This window comes from Aptenodytes forsteri, unplaced genomic scaffold, assembly GCF_000699145.1.
Source record: "Aptenodytes forsteri isolate BGI_AS27 unplaced genomic scaffold, ASM69914v1 Scaffold69, whole genome shotgun sequence".
In the NCBI taxonomy this organism is placed as follows: Eukaryota; Metazoa; Chordata; class Aves; order Sphenisciformes; family Spheniscidae; genus Aptenodytes; species Aptenodytes forsteri.
The window spans coordinates 188348-206556 of record NW_008795885.1 but is presented as its reverse complement, the minus strand read 5'-3'; the positions used below and the strand labels follow the sequence as shown (position 1 = coordinate 206556).

Genomic DNA, 18209 nt, shown 5'->3' with positions numbered 1-18209 from the left:
CCTCTTTATCCACCCATTCTTTCTTTTTCGCCTTCTCACACCCTTCTTCTCTCTCAGGCTTTTCATCCCAGCTCCACTCTGCATTCCAAATACACCCATTCCTTTCTAGAACAGTGAAGCATTTGGATACCTCAACAATTTGACAACATGCACATAACAAATCTGAGAAAACTGTATATTTTTTGTTCCCTTGAATCTCATTTTCTTTATCTGCTCTCTTCCATGATTTCTTTTATGGCACCAAAATGACCATGTGCTAGCTTTATGTTGGGACAGGAATTATTTATTTCTGAGGCACATGACTCTAAGGTGCTGAAAAAAACAAGTAATAAAAATGTGAGATGGAAAGAGATTCTTCTCCAATAATTTGTCTTAGCTCTTAGCCCGCTTCATGAGAATATAATCTAATAACAATACAATGAAGTTGTGAGAATGCTCTGGAATCCTTCAGCATATGAGTTTGGGGTCCAATTTTACACAGGTAACACACTTGATACAGACACTTTTGGATTTACAAGGCATATCTGTGAGGACAATTAGATTGACATGATTTAATTTCAGACAGTATTTTTTCTTCATAACTGCAAAGAAAAATCAAACACATATGAATGATGTTCAAAGAAATACATCTGATACCCTCATAAAGCTAATTCTGACTTAGAATATTTATAGCAAAATAGTGCAAGATTTTGTATGTGCTGTATAGCCTCCTTTGTTAAAAAAAAATATTTAATAAGTGACAAGCCCAAGTGAAAAATTTTATATGGTACTGGATAAACCACCCAAGTAGTTAAATCAATTCCTTTCTGTTTAATTTTGCTATTTGTTTTTCTATCTGAGCTGCCAATTTTCTAACATATTAGAGAAGAAGTAGGAAAGTCTTTTTGATTGATAACAAGCTCAGATTTTTCTGTCAGATCAGTAGAGATTTTTTTTCGAAGTAAGAATTCTGTATGCTGCTCTTACATTCTTAGACAATTATTCTACAAAAATTATTTAAATGCTCTTTTTTTAGCTGCTTTGACAAGAACACCAAAACAGTTCACATCACCCTTGACCTGCAGGGTGTACATCATCTTGTCAACATATAAACAAACACATGATGGGCTGTATTTTAATAGATTCTGTAAATATCAAGATCCAATTCATCAAAAGGTTTGCCAAAGTGACAGCTGTGGGGGTTGTGGTGTATGGTTGCATGTCCATTCAATGTTATTGCAATAGGATCATTGCAAGAAAATTCAGAGCTACTGTTGCTCTTTCTTCCATATTATTATTTCTCTGGAGCTCTGGGTTAAGCTGCAGTCTGTACATGCCACTTCATGTATAAGGGAAATATGCAGATTTCCGGGCAGAAGCCACATGACTGGCTTTTACAATAATCCCTCTCCTCTCTCCCCATCTTTATCAGACAATTCCTCTGATGTGTTGCACTCTGTCAGAAAAGGAGGCTGAAAGGAATTTATAAGCACAGAAACTCTTACTTGGGAGAATGAGCAGAGCTCAGTTTCGATAAGGCTTGCACAGACACAGTAACTTTTCTTGGTTGGCTTCACAGCTTCATGGATTTTAAAGCCAGAAGGGACTGTTCTATCATCTGCTCCAGACTATACTTCATAGGCCATTAGCTTCCATCCAGGAAAAGGCACAGAAAAAAGGGAGAGGACCAGTGTGCCGTGAGTACCTGATGCCTCCATAATGGCAGGGATTTGCTAAGGCAAGAAATGCCCAGATGAGCCAGCAAGCCAGGACAGCCACATCTGAAGCTGCAGAGATCATGACAAACCTGCAAGGTCGGTGGCAGTAAGCCCAGGGCACAAATATGCTAGTTGTGAAATGAAAGACTAACACCTCAAACCCCTGTCCCTGGCCCAGTCCCTGTGACAATTCTCTGGCCCCACAAAAAAGCTAAGAGAAAGCAGAATCTACCTGGACGGCTGAGGGAAGAAATTCCCAGTAAGTCCCCCACTGAAGATGAGACCATTATGCAAAGTGCTACAAGGAAGATGCAGGCAGTCTTGCTCTCCTCACATATGGCCTAGGAGGTCAAGCAAATGGTTTGGAGGTTTACAGACCGTGAAGGCAAAGGCTCAGATCATCCAACCGAAAGATGCAGAACTCGACATATCTAATGACCTTTTAAAGAGTCAAAGTAAGGCACCTGACTCTTTTAGTAAGATATTCTTATGTTTAACTACTGCAAAATATAATTACCTTCTTCTTTTGAGATGCATTTTGTCTAACTTCAGCTTCTAGCTGTGATATTTTGTCTGTCCTGTCTCATCCATTGAATAGAAAAGCGCATCTGCCAAGTTTCTTTTTCTTCCATATGTAAGTCTCCATACGAAGAAGTCAAATCAACTCTAACCTCTTCTATAATGAAGACAATATATTAAGCACCATTAAGAATTCCATTCAAAGGCTTTTCTTCCAGAAGCTGATCACCTCCACAGACACCTTGTACTCTCTTCTCTTTTTCCACAGTTCTCTGGTTGTGGTCTCTAGACACAAGGTAACTCTTCAAAGATATTTCAGTCACATGATACTATTAATTTTATACAATTTATAGCTACCATAACCCTTCTGCTGGAGAGTTAAATGCCATAATGCCTATGGGCAACTCAAACACAAATTCCTATACTCATGCACAAAGCCAAGGTCTCTCTCCTCATCCCCTGGTGCCTTTCCAACAGACTCCTCCAGGATGGAAAGTTTGAGAGACTGATGCATGAATTTAAAATATTTGCCCTCTTTGAAACTCCTACTATTTTTGTTTTGCTCGAATGGAGAGTAACATTGGAGTCTTTTTATTCACTAGCAAGTACAATCACCATGAAACATAGAATGAAAAGACCTAAAAAATCCTGCAATCTGACATTGGGATAAAGCTCAGGAGTCCTGATCTTGGAAGCCACTCCATGCTTTCTGTAAGCTCCTCAACACCACCAGCTCCCAACAGAGTTGAAGGGAGCAAATGAAAGCTCAGAATTGTGCAGTAACATTGTGGTATGAGCTTACAGCACCCAGCTTCCATTTGAACTATTTACAACTGTCATGCACACAAGAGAAGAATATTCTTACCCAATTGATCGTAGTTAGGCACAGCAATTGATTTTTTTGTTGTTGTTTAAATAGTGAAGTTTACTAGGAGTTTTCAAGTCATTAATATGAAACTATGCAACTTTCAACCATATGATTTGTAAGCAGTTTTAGCAAATGTTAGTACTGACTGGGCTTGTGTGTAAAACTGCCCTATTATAAAGCACATAATATAAGACCTTCTCTGGTATTTGCAATTGCACCATTTGCTCGTGATTGACTTGGAGCCACTAAGAAGCCCTGCCAGTATTATTGCTAGGATAATTCACTTGCAGCTGAAGTGGAAGCCTACCTTATCTTTAAGTTTTCAGAAAATCTAGTAAGGTGTTGGTCAAATAGTCACAAAAATTTTCCCCAGCAGGCACAGGACAAAGCCACCTCAGAAGGCACAGAGATCTGGCTCACTCTAATCATAATAAACACTGCCTGGGCACAATCCAGTTTCAGCCCGTAAGACAGCTAACATGGCTAGGACTTGTTCCCTTGGGTGTGGCACTGTGCTAGCAGACACACTCCCACATGGCTTCCAGTCCACAGCAGGCTTCTGTCTGGTCAGCTTAGACCACAGACAGCAAGCTTGTGCCCAGTCGTGCCTGCCCGTGGTCCACCCTTGGTGTGATATCGTATTTCCTAGTGCAATGCTAAGGACACGCTAAAAGATCTCCAAGAAAAGCTTTGCATGCTCAAGAATATTCACAAAGCTACCTTTTGTAGTACTTCAAGTTTTTGAAACCTTAAACTAGATAAAATATTTGAATTAATCAACAAGAGAGTGGGAAAAATCCAGAGCAGAAACCATGAGAACATGAAGGAGAAAATGATTAATTCTGAATGCTATCATTTCTTAGTGTTTTGCCTGTGACTTTCTGTGGGATATCCACAACTCATCATCAGACAGCACCAGCTCAAAAACTGAGTAATAGATAGATCAGTGCTGTAATGCTCTTGGTTTGTGAGAGAGTGGTAAAATTACTTGTAATCTTTGAGAACAAAGAGAAAGAATGGCAGTAATCTTCTGTAAGAGTCATAGTCTGAGAGAGCCCTGGTTCTTCCTCCAAACTCACTGGCACTACAGTGACTTGCTGTCCTATTCCCCACCTGCTTCAAACACTTTGTTTTAGTAGCCTGCATCTGTCTGTTGCCCCAGTTTTCCCTATGATCTAAAGGTCCACTTTTTCAGCCTCCACAGATACATGAACTTGCTGAGGGGAAGTCCCTATGATCTAAAGGTCCACTTTTTCAGTCTCCACAGATACGTGAACTTGCTGAGGGGAAATGGAAGAGAAGATATCTAGCGCTCTGATTTTTCTGGTGAAACCTTCAAAGGGTATGAAGGAGGGAGAAATTCAGTCAGACTTTCAGTCTGTGGCAATCTGACCCTTGGACGCTGCACTACAAAGTCTTTCTTACATAGAAATTTCTCAATGCTACTTCTTTTAGAGATTTACTAGATAAGTTAATATCAAGTTGCAATGACTGACTGTAGCATTATTTAAATAATGCAATGGGATTAACTATCAAAATATTAATGCACATCCAGTCCAGCTTTGCCTGTGAAAGAGAAAACTTTTTTCCCACAGTTAATGTGGGATGACAGCTACAACTAGAAACGGATACTCTCAATAGCAAACTTACTGCTAATTCTTCAGATAAATTAAATCACCTTCCACACAGAAAGGAAATCCACACAGAATGGAAATGCCAGAATGTTTGCCGTCTTTGTAGAAAGCACTGAGACAAATGCACAACTTTTCAGAAATCACAAAAAGCATTTTTAATGTAAGATTTTTACAGTAATAAATAATAATATGAATAAGAATTTAATTAAAAAAGTAAAAATAATAAAGTAAAAAATAATAAAACAAAAGTAAGAAAAGGTAAAAAATACTAAAACAAACACCAAGATGGTCTGTACCTTCACTAGGTTGGCTCTAATCATAAATTATTGCCAAGACATGGAATTGCCTTGGCTTAACTATCACTGTAGCTGGCTGTTTTCTCGGTGGATGCAGCAGCAAGTTTAAATTCTCGATGTCTTTCATCCCTTAAAACAGATGATCTGAAAGTCAAATGTGACAGAGAAAGGAGCGTTTTTCCTGAACTACCCACCGACCAGTGGCTGGGTCTGGTACGGGAGCAGTGTGCTGCTCAGCTTCAGAGAGGGGAGAAGGCCTTGTGCAAACTTCTTCAGTGGCTATTGTTGTTTCAAATTTTGATTGATAGTGCCCTGAGAGGCACTGCTAGCTATTTCTGATCATAAACCCAGCCACTATGATATGCAGGCCATAGAGTAGGAATGAATAGCATGAAGTATAGTATGTGGACCTGTGAGATTGCAGAAGAGATAAGTAATAATGTGGAAGAAATATAAACTCAGAATGAAGGATTAAGCAGATTAAGACCCCACTAAGTCCTTAAAATGATCCAACATGACAGTTGCTGTATCTTTAAAACAGAAGCCATCTGATTTGGTTTGGCAGCAAACAATGATACTGTACATGAATTAGCCATTCAAAAGTAAAGGAAAAATGTGTTTCAAACAATGAAGTAAAACTTTTGCAACGCTATTGCCTCTGGGACATGTCACTTTTGGGTGATTAGGGCATAAAAATTAACATTTTATTAAATAAACAAAAACCCACAAAGGTTAAGAAAAGAGACAGACAAATGTAGTCTTTGGAGGAAAGGGAGGCTGCAGACCTCAGCCTGACCCTCAGCCATCTTTTGTTGGGAATGGCAGACCCCAAGGTCAAATAGCTACTCAGCCAGAGTTACTGTCTGAGCCCACCCAGGCTCAGATATATAGCCTGCTCTAATGTATGTTCCACCATATGGTGGGCTAGAGACACCCCTGAGCCCAGGCCATGCATTTTCTGCTGGAGAACTCTCACTGCTGGAAATTCACCAAATCACTAGACTGGGGACGCAATAGGTACCATTCTGGACAAACAAGCAAGCAAGTTAGTACTCCTAAAAAAACACCTCTTAGTCCAAGTAACCTGAATGTGACTCTGGTTTGATCAAAAAAGAAAAGAGAATGAAATGCAAATGAGAAAACATTGATGCAAAGATCTGAACATCAATATGGTACCCCATTTTTTTCCTAAATGTCTTCATGATTAGTGTGTAGTCTAAGGAAACGCCAATGTTCATCTTCGCTTTGGTTACCTTAGTGATAAAATTGCACCAGAAATTGAACCTCCTAACTCCTTACCTGACTTCTAAATGTGCTGAAAGATTTACAGCAAATTAAACTCTACTGTGTTGGTCCATGAACAACAGAAGAGGTTCAGCTGGGTGAAAAGTTTTGGTCACAACACAGAAACAAGACCTCAAATTTCTCAGAAAGCGCCTCTCACCAGCAAAATGCCAGAGCCAGAGTACAGTACTTAGCAATTTGCAGGTTTGGCACCATGGAAAAGAGAACACTGCTGAAAACACAGCTGTGGTCTTAGCTTGGTACAATTTGCCAACTTCCCCAAAGGGTTACAGCAGCTTTAAGTGAAACTTGTAAGTCTGTGTAACTTTTTGTGCATTTCTGTTACAGCTGGTCAAAAACTAATCTGCAACCTCCACTTTTCTGCATGAAAAAACTATCTTGTTAAAAATCAAACTTTTTTTCAGGAACCTATCAGTTTTGCTTAAGTATTCTGATGATATTTTTGCATTAGTTAAAAAGAAACATATGTATTTTGATGAAAGTTTAGTGTTTGTTCCTGAACTTTCCAAATGCATGCTATCTAGAGGCACCGAACCAACCTGTACACCAGTTTTCCTGCTCTGAAATGGAGAATGACCCTATGTCGTGGATGAGAATCAAATTTTTTAAAAAGTTGGGTTTTTTTTCCATCAAATGTCAAATCCTTCTCAGAATGTTTGCTCTGAAAAACAACTCATTTTTTTAGAGGTGGACAAATGTCACTTTGCTACCGCAGCTGTCACTGAAATCTTACTGGTCACAATAAAATGAATTAACAGAAACCCAGGGAAATTGTAGCTCAGCAAAAGTTCACATCTCCAATTGGAAATGAAGATGTACTTTGTTAGCAACTGATCTTACAAATAAAAAAAATATACCCGAGTCCTTTTCATTTTTCTCTAAGTAATTGTGCATCTCTTTCATCTCCTTCTTTTACTGGAGCAATGGAAAAGGGGACAGAATTCAAGCCAACTTAAAGTAGAAATAGAAATGAAATAGAATAAAATAGAAGACTTTCTTTTTTTAAAATTTTTACTTCAATGATAAGCTCTTTTTGTAAAATGGTGGTCTAAAAATAGTCACCAATCCGTACTGCTATAAAAATTCTTTTGACAGATTGATAAAAACTAATACCCTGCTTTCCATAGTGAATGCTGACATGGCATCAGGCAAAAAGTACACATAAACCATTTTTTAAAAAATACTGACCTTTACACAACTGGAAGATTAGCCTAGGTAAAAATCATGAACCCTAGATTTGCTTACTTCATTTGCTTTATACATGACACTTCACTTAACGTAGGATTATTTTTTTTTCCAGTTTAGGACTGTAACAAATACTGACCATTGCTCTATTTCCAAATTCAGGGCTCTGTTACAGGTGAACAACATGAAGAACAGAGCCTTCATATGGCCTCTATTTCAGTAGGAGGTTCTCGTACTCATGATAAAACCTCTTTTCTCTACTTTGTAGTTCCACAGATGAAATCAAAACATCTTTAGAAATGCCCTGGGGTCACTAAATTTGCTTGCTTATACACCACTAGGTCTCTACACAGAAAGTACCAGGTTGAATTACTGTTAAAATATGGAATTGTTTATATACATCTTGCTAAATCCGTGCAACAAATATACAATGTAGTACAAACAATAAATTTATGACTTACAGATTTTTTACAAGATACCAAAAAAATGTTTTTCTTTTATGTTAATATTTATCTAGCTAAATACAATGCATTACTACACAGTCACTGGCAATGCAATCCTCCCTTTCATCAGAGTAAAATATTATCCTTAGGTCAAATTAATGCCTTTATACAAGAGTACCTTTACGTTAACTGCTTATTACTGTTGTTGTATAGACAGTGGCAGACAATATGCAGGTGGCTCTGTGATTCTGAAAGAATGGTTGGCCTTTCTTGGAAAAAAATTATTTAAGAATTATGATTAAAGTGATACTGTGTTATTCAGTCATGCCTGAAGACCTCATTAAATCAAAGTTCCTAGTGACATCAATGGCTATCTTGTCTGAGCAAGGACTGATTAACAACTGCAGGATATTAGTCCTGGAAGCTCATGATCTGCGTGACACCTGACACAAATTAGCTTTTTGGCAGCTATGACTGGACCTCATCTACAGTTTGCAAAAAGAATCTCCTGTGATCACCTGCATTTTAAGGTTGAGCATTTATAGGGTTTTACCATGTATATTGCTTATCTTCACGCAAGTAGAAAGCACTGTGGTTTTGTGGTTGGTGGCTAGCATTTTGTGGCTTTATTGTATTTGTTTTAATATAGGAAAACTTCTAGAGCGTATTTGCTTTGTGACATAATGTCTTTATTATGTCTTGCAGAAAAAATTGACCCAAATCGAGTTACTATACACTATATCTATAGGTTAATTAGAACTTTAAGATGCAACAAATAAAACACATTATTGACTTTTAAATCTTCAATCAAATAAATATTTACAGCTGCAATTTGCCAAAATTATTTACCTTTCAATAATGGATCACAAAGAGAATATGCGCTACAGACTCAAGTGAATGCCTTGGCCATCAGCAAACAAATTACAAGCAGAAGAAAAAATAAGTGTTCCGGCTATCATTACAGTCTATAAATAACTGATGTGGTTATCCTTTAAAGATGCGTGATCTTCTACATTAGTAGACTTTTTCAATGCATAATTGACCTTGAGATGGAGAATAACCTCATAGCAGAGTGGCTTTTCTTTTAGGGAACAATGAGTATAGATATTAGAGGATGTGCCTGTTGTCAATGATCATTGCTGAAATCTGCTTATACCACACTGGGACAATCAATTTTGTAAATGATTGCAATAATCAAGGAAATTGCCTAATTTATAAATCCTGGCATACAGCATTTTAATGGATTCCTACATTTTAATGCTGATGCTTTCAAAGCCAAATGAATTGTTGTCCAAGCTGTCACTACACAAAATGATAAAAACATTCAGTCTTGTGGGTAACTACATCTCATGGATATTCAGACCATCAGGTACATAATCACTCATTAGTGAATTCTGTGATAGTTTCCAGTTACAAGCCAACAGCAAAAAGCCATAGTTTCCTTATGAAAAAGCCTTCTCTGGAACCGAGGACTAAAAATAGTCGAGTATTACTGAACCAATACATTAAAAAATTTCCTAGCCTTCTTTGTCCTGGTAAGACAGAACACTGTTTCACCTTTCTTCTTTTTTTTCTGTACATAAAAAAGAATAATCTTATTTCTAGAACTAAGAGGCAGGTCCAACAACTTTTTGACTATGAATCACATCAGTGCAGGCACCATTCGTATGGAAGGAGAACAAATGCAGGGCTTGGTGCCATGGCTGTTGTTGGTGGGTAATTCTACCTAATCCACTCTCCAACTTGCTCTCCACACTTAAGCCGGTTCCGCAGACGTAGTTATACATGGATTGCTATTCCCAGTTAAACCTTAAGCAATTGATTTCAGCCAATAGTGGGCTGCCAGTACTTTACTTACTGCTCAATCTCACTAACCTGACATTTATGGTGTACTGATTGGCCTCTGTCAGTGGTGGTGGTTGTAAATTCACTTTGAAAAGCTTTGTGTTAACAGCCTTCAACCAGGCTCTGAGACGAGTACGAGCAGGCAAGCTGACAATTGCTCGACCTCCTGCCCTTATTACAGTGAGTAAATCAGGCTTTGAGCCATTAGGCTGGAGCCCGAGGCCTACACAAAAAGGATTGACATGACTAAAGGTCAACCTCTGTCACACATGTGTAACAATTTGGATAATGGAATTCTGTAACTTATCTAAAAAAGGTGCCATATGCGTGGAAGGAAAGTATATCCTGGGCTGAATTTTCCAGCTTTTATGTTAAGCGGTTACTTAGAAGTCTGCATTTTAAAGTCCATGCATGTTTGATGCCATGAAACCTGGGGGACCAAAACACATAAAGCAGTGATCGAGACAGTTCTGCAAAATATTGAACATCACTGCCACCCTGAAAACTGTACGCTGCAGTTTCAGCTCATCACATCTATAACCAATATATTACTGGCATCAGGTACACAAGGTATTTTGGATAGCCATCTAACTCATTAAAATACTGCCTTTATTCACCCCCTTTGAATCAAAAGTCAACAGAAATAATTCACTGTTAATGGTATCATAAATTAAGAGTAATTTCAAGCTTTACAAACTAGATTTCATCCAACAATGGCAATTGCTTTTACTAACTAATTAAAAAGAAAAGGTCAAGTGTTGCCATAATCTTGGTGATTGGATCACTTTTGAGCAATACAGAAAGGTAGTGGTCAAATAAGGACAGAAATGAACTTTTATATTTATTTGCATTCCATTTCAGTATTTTTGCATATTACATAATAAAATCTCCAAGGTGAGATTATGTGCCATGGAAAAACAGACAGTCCCCGCATGACCTAGCAATTCAGAAAATATTTTTTTTCTGGGAATAGTGTGTGTCTGGATGCATGCATGTTCCGTGCAGTCAACAGAATTATTGTTTTCAGTGACACTGTTGAGATTCTGGGGCTGTATCCAACTTCCCACCAAAGTTTATTCCAAACTTCACTTCATTAAATAGGAAGAGAATCAGTCCCTGTGCCAAATTAGATTTATTTTGTTGCACGTGTGCTTAGGCATATTTATCTGCTCAGGCATACAATAGATACCGTGTGTACATGGAATAAACATACCGAAGACACGGAGATACATGAAGATAAGGCATGAAAAAGTCTTCTAAAAATCACAGGGTTTCTAAAAGAAACATCAAGGTTTAGATTAGCTTTTCTAAGAATAAGAATTATCAATCACAAAGTAGCTTTTATATTTGGGATCAAACTAACTTTATATTGACCCTAAGTAAGGAATCTATAACTTACAAAAGTTATCTGGAAAAATGTGATACTACTAAGTGATCCAGAAATACTAATGTTAGCAAGCTGCTTTGTAGGGGCTTAGTGCAATTTTCTTCTAAGGTACATAAATTAAAGAAGCTGTGGCGCTGAATGTGCTCTTACTGAACTTTAGCTTAGCAAGCTACTGAACACAACATTAGGAATATTTCCAGTAGGCAGTATGTGAACTTAAAATCCATGTAAAAGTAAAAATTATTGTGCTTTTTTAATAGAAAATAAACACAAGGGTGGTACACCGCATAAAATCCTCAGAAAAGGCAAAACAAAAAAACAACAGAATGGCACCAGCTGTTACTCTGCATAATTTAAGATATAATAGTAATATAACTAAGGGGGTTTTTTCCAAGACAAAATTATTTGAATTTCATTAACATGACATATTTGAAACAGGGCTGACAAGCAGTCTAGAAAACTAGATGATGGATTGCTGAGAAACATAATTTTCACTTTAATAGAACTACGGCATGCACATAATTTTATCCCCCAGTGCTTTGCTGTAACAGCGAATTTAGTCCAAAACTACAGCCTTGAGAATCTGAATACAAATCTATCACCATAACTCGAATGAGTGTTTCGTTTTAAAGGTAAGGATTCCCTCTGCATATTAATTTGTACAGAAACGTACAGTACCGCTGCATGGACTCTGGCCAGCATGCGTCCCAGCAAAATGCCTGTTCTTGGTCCAGATGAAGTCAAGGGCAGTGTTTTCTTTGACTGCAGTTGAGGCACAAAAAGGCCAATAAGTACCCAAATGGTACTTTATTAAAATGACATGCACACTTTCTAGTAGTGCCAGTTAATCCTGTCCATTTAAGGGGAAAATCAGTAACACAGGTTTAGCATTTTGTAATTACTAATGAACGCCCTGCTATATGTATACTTTGCTCATCCCTGTTAAAAACCTAACATATGAAAAAGCATTTCTTCCAGAAGAGCAAAACTTAAATTAAGTCAGCTTAAAATAAAGTGAAATAATATATTTGACGCTCTTGGGCTATTCCAAGGAAAAAAAAAAACAACTATTTGACCTCTGACAAAAAAAAAATTAAGAAAGACAGCAAACTATCAGGCAAATGAAGAAAAGGAAACTGTCAGATTCTATCCCTTGATACATCTGTCAGTAAAAGTTTTTTCATCTAAGCTGCATTTGCAGAGGAAAAGACAATTTACAATTTAGCTGTTTCCAGAATTCACATTTTAAAGTTTGGAGCCTGAAAAACTTCGACTACTAAAATGTATAAGCCTTTTAAACTTCTGTATTTTATTCTAATAGAATTTAAGTGTATATCGTATACATTCCTTAAGTCTACTCTTATTAAATTTTGATGTTAAACAGAAAGGGGAAACCATGTGCAACTAGATTAATTTATCTCCAGGGAGTAAGGACACATTAATAATTGAGATAATGTTTTCATATATGTTGGAATCAAGTGTGCCTTTTCACTTCTTTATTAGAAAACACATTAGGGGAAAATTATCTCATTCTCATCAGTAAGACCTAATTGCTGAGAAAGTCTGTTTTCTTTGCAATAACAAAAGGATTGTTTTCATTACTTCAAAATGAAAAAAAAAAAAAAGAAAAAAAAGATCAGAAATATTATCAAGCAGTGCTGGAATAAATGCCTGTATTACCAAGGAGAGTGTTTACTTAATACACCCAGTCCTGTTTTTGTTTTAAACAGATCAGAGTTTATTGTATTTTTATAAAATACAAGCAAACTCTGGATTGGATAGAAGTGGGCCAAAGGGAAAAAAAAAGAACTACAACTAAAAATGACTAATATTTTTGGCTTTCTGAAGGGCTGATCTTTCTGTAAGTTATAAAAAATTATCTTGGCTGATTGCGAGAGAACTCCGTAATTTCCCATGAACACCCATAGGTGTCAAGGCCTGTTGTGAGGTAATGGAATGGTATGTAATTTACTCTGAATCACTGTACATTATGCTGTATGGATTACACACAAAGCAAACATTGAGTGCATGGTGGGAACACTTGTGCAGACAGACTGAAGCATATTTCCATAGCGTTGCACTATACATCAAATACAGTGTTTCTGATGTTTCCCACAACAAAGAGAATAAAAAAAGCCGCCAAATCAGTAACTACGCTTAAAAGTCTTTGCAATAGCCCTTCTATTTATCTGGTGTACACTGAAGACAAAGAACTGCAAACAAAAATAAATATCTATCAACTTTACTTTGCAGTGCTGAGAGAAAAAATATTAGAATGCTATTTACGGCACTAAGAGAAGCTCTCTCTACAAGGTCCATCAAGACCTAATGCTGAATAACTGATCTGTGGACATACTTGTATTTGCAGCTATCTTGAAAAGATCGGTGGAAGAGAATTGACTAGAGCCACAACTTTATAAAGGGACAATGATGAGACATTCCTTTAACGTTTACAGTGATTTAATCTACCCTCCTATACCACATAGACTAAAAGAATACATACTATTGTATGTAAAATTGTATGTAAATGTAATACATACATACATACGTAAGTGTACATATTTACATACATACATTATGTAAATTACATACATATGTATGTAATACATAGACTATTCGATACATACTTTCAATTGCTTTTATTTATTTTCATAGATCAGCTTTGTAAAATCACACACACTCTCTGATTGCTTTCTTTTGCTATACCTTTTCTTTATTAAACATTAGTTCTCTGATAGATAAAACATACCAAATTGAAAGTCAAAACAAATGAGAAACGGACAAAACTTTTAGCTAAAGTTTAGAGTATGTGACTCTTTGCTAAAAATTTTTGCCATTACAGAAATAATCTGAGACAGTGAGCTGCCCACAATACCTCCCCAAAAAAACTAAATTTAATTATTATTTTTAAGATAATTCACTTCAAATACACACACTCATTTTGCTAGCCAACAGGAAATCTGTTTTATGTGTTAAGAACAGAAGAGCAAACCCACACAAAAACTCAGCTGACACCCATCGATGGCCTGAATCTGGCACATACATCAGTACTATTTCTTATTTTTACTTAACATCTTTTTCTTCTTTGCTTTTGGCTTTCCCGCCAACAACCTTCCTTCTTTCATTGCTTTAAAACAATTTTTAAGTTCGTCTGAAATTAGACTAAAAAATTCTTGCCTATTTAAAAAAGATATTATCAATATTTGCAACTTAACTTGCATAAAACTGATCCATAATAAAAAAATTTAATTGATAATGTAAATATTTAAGGATAATGTATAATTCTCTAACTCCACTTATTTTAGCTAAATTTCAATGTTTTCTGTAACTTGAAAAGCTTTATTATTTCATATTCTGTTAATTAGCATAGTCTAAATCACAAAACCCCTCTTAAGCCTCCAACATCATTACAGAGTGTTCCATAGAAAAATATTTGATTAATAACATATTCCAAAATGCTCTCATTATAATCACTGGGCTTTGGTAGGAACAGATTTAAGTCCGATTTATTCATATCTGCTATACAATAGAAATTCCATCCCCACTGAAGGCAGCAACAAAATTCCCAATGATTGCAAGTGATCCAATTTTACTGAGTACATTTAGGTGTGTTCTGAGACTGATCTTTTACTCTTTAATGTGAAAATCTCCCTCTTGCCACAATGACTTTTTTTGGTAAATACTTTGAGACAAAGACCCTGATGTGTTATTTACTATTTGTTTGTGTATAGGAAATGCATAGGAGCTCCTGCTCATAGAAAGAAGTCACACATATTAGACAGTATGCAAAAATAGAACATAATGATTAAAAGAGGTAATCATCAGTCCCAAAGAGCTGACAACCTAAATATTCCCAGGTTTTCTGTGAACAAGTGCTGTACACAACATGCTGGCTCCACAACACCAAATATCTTTTAAAAATCCATTAACTGTATACTGTATACCCACTGAAGACAGCAAAAACACTCTTTGCATCTTCATGGACTCCTTGTCGGGTTTCTAACCAGTGAGCACGTCCCCTTATATTCTGAAAATTTGGATTTGGTCTAGATGGGTAAATATTGCCTGCAGATCTACGCGCACGTTTCTACTGACTCTCCGTAGTAGTCTTGAGGTGAGCAGAAGCTGCAGCCACAGAGGACTAAGCAGAACTAAGAAATGACACCTTCCAGCACAAAGCAAAGAAGAAATGAATGGCAAAAGACTAGGTAGACAGTAGGCTGTTTCTGTAAACAAGAAGTACTGACACATACAGTGTGTCAGGGGTTATACGTGTTCCCTATTAATTATTAGATCCGTGTGTAAAATGAGCATATACCGTCTTTTCTTTCTAAATGAACTTACCACAAGATGCTGTTGTTAGCATCTGCGTACAAACTATACCTAAGCACAAAACTCCAGTGCTTCACTGGAGAAAATGTACATGGTCACGAACAGCAACAGACGGAAGTCCCTGTATGGCCAAAGGAATACAATACCAGGTTTGTGATCTGTTCTGCCAAACCACAGTCAGTGTTCACTGCAAAATAAACCAAACTGTCACAGCCTGAATGTTTTCATATCAATTATCACTGTTACCCTCTCTAAGATGGTGACAAATAAAAAAAAAGAACATCTTCAGAGAGCTGAAAGTGGCTTTCACACAAAAGCACTGAAAGCGTCATTAGGGGAATGCATGGTCAGCGCAGGACCAGAGTTGAACTAAATTGTGAACAAGCACTAATACCTTCTCTGTGCAAACAGCAGGGCTGTACAATAAGCTCTTGCACTTGTTTCAGCAGCTTTCTTGGATTGTCTGTAGGCCACAGCGGTGGTGCAATACGCCATCTCAACCCACACGTGCTACTCAGACTAAGATGATACAACTGGTACTGTGACCTCAGAGCTCCATCAGCCATTGTTACTCAGGTCAAAATGTAAAGAGCACCAAAGGCACCACCTTCTCTGGCCATGTCTCTCTATTCTGCATCACAGCACCTGCAACAATCTGCTCTTCCTATGCAAACCAATTGGAGCTCTGAGGTGTCCACTGGTTTTCTGGGTACCTCTAGTGCAGCAAGGCTTTTGCTTGCACTGGCTACATTTTCGAATCTGCTGGGTCGGCTTACGTAAATTGTGTCGGGTTTTTTTTCACAGGTAGCGAACGGTGCTAGTACTACATACAATTACTCTCAATGTCTACTTCAAATCAAATTTGACAAAGAAGGAAAGATGATGACTTACTTCCCAGAGATGCTGAGTGTTCCTGATGGCTCCTGCTTGAACCTTGTCTGGCAAGAGCAGGACTCCCTGGAAGGGCCCAATCCAGGTGCCCTGCTGGATCCGCTGTGCCGCACAAATGCCGTAGGCAAGACCAGGCACTGTGCTGGTGCACAGACACACCTCCCGGGGCAGGTCCCGGAGCCACTCTGGGATCTCAGGTGGAGGGGCTGCTGCGGCAGCACTGCTGGTGCCCACCAGACGGCGCAGGGAGTGGAGGGGCCCGTGCATGGGGCACTCACCATTGCGGTTATCAGCACACATGTCACATCCTGTGGGGCAAAGAGGGAAAAACACTATCAATATGGTGCTGCTGGCCACCACCATGATCACTGCCATGGGCAAGATCATGCAGATCCCTCTACTTTTCCTATCATTCCATGGCAGCTCAGCACTCGCACACACCGTACCGTTTTGCGTGTTGCTTAGGATGGTTTTCCTAATCTCGCCAAAGCCCTTAATAAGAAATCCCAAAGGCTGAGCAGAAACCCTGCAGACATTTTGCAAGCGTGGTGTGTTCGAAGACCTGCCAAGACTCATTTATTTTAACACAGTTTTTTAAGATTCATTTTTTGACTAATATAAATAGCCCATTTAAACCATCCCAGTGTGTTTCAGTGAGACATTTTAAAACACAGTCATAATGCTTTACAAGTCCCCTTCATTTGCCTTACCACAGCTCAGCCCAAGGGTTTAGCTGGAACAGGATTTAATTTCATCTTTATTTCAAATGAACATTCACTCTGGTTTTTACATTAACATGTGTGTGCCTGCCTGTCTGTTTAGAAAATAAAATAAATAAAACAGAACCTCATGAATGACAAACCGGAGCATGGATGGACATTTACTTTCTTATAGCGGAATCTAATCTTTAAATTGAAAATTATGTAGCAAATATTACTGATTCCTAGCACACACCTGAAATTTTTATTGAATGGGAATGCATGTTCTTCGCCTGTTATATGTTGCTGAGGCTAAGAACAAAAACAGCATGTCTGGTTCTGTGAGCAGCTCCCATGAAAAAGGCCGGTTTGTAAAAATGTTAATTTCCCTAACTGCTCTTAATAATGGGTGATGTTTCTCTATTTTTGGAAGATCCTACTGTGATTTTTGTTTTTTGAGCAAAGAAAATTTTGGTTAAATGTTTCCACTGCACACTTTTGCACATGCCATGAATGTACAACTTCCAGGAAAATGTTTCATGCTCAGGAAATCCATTTCTCTGGTGGTCTGCTGAGTTAACATAACAATAAATCTGAGTTAACATAAAAATAAATAGGTTACTGTCTTCGGCACATTTCACTTTTGTAGCACAGTAAAGGTTTTCATATAAATTTATTCCAGAAATACAAAGGAAAAACAATAACTATGCCATAGTAACTCATGTAGCAAGTCCTAGATCTTTCCCTACACCCATTCTTATAAAAATAAAGCACAGTATTCACTACAGAAGCTGGAGCTTCTTGGTCTAAGCCACAGATTTAGGCTTGCTAGATTGCCTGTAACCACAGTTCCAATGGTCAGGGGGACTGACTGAGCTGTTCTTCTTTCCAAGGTGAATATACTATGTATTATGTAGGCCTCTGTCCTACAGAGCCTTCAAAGGAAAACCTTCCTCTCTATACAGTAAAAGCTGCTAAAGGATAATAAAAGCTGCATTTTCAAAATATGGCCTCTGTTTGCATTCTCCAATTTTAGACACACTTTCTAAGCGTTATTTCCTGTCATCCTCTTTTAAATTGCACCATACAAAAATGATGCATTCAGCAAT

General features: G+C 37.6%; 1 protein-coding gene across 1 annotated transcript in view; it reads right to left on the bottom strand.

Moving 5' to 3' along the window:
* The window catches only part of PRDM6 (PR/SET domain 6), a 72394-nt gene that overhangs the window by 45641 nt on the left and 8544 nt on the right, over positions 1 to 18209 (bottom strand). The window contains exon 2 of the mRNA XM_009284157.1: positions 16403 to 16710. Coding sequence (XP_009282432.1) covers positions 16403 to 16710 — 308 coding nt within the window. The remainder of the gene's footprint in view (positions 1 to 16402; positions 16711 to 18209) is intronic.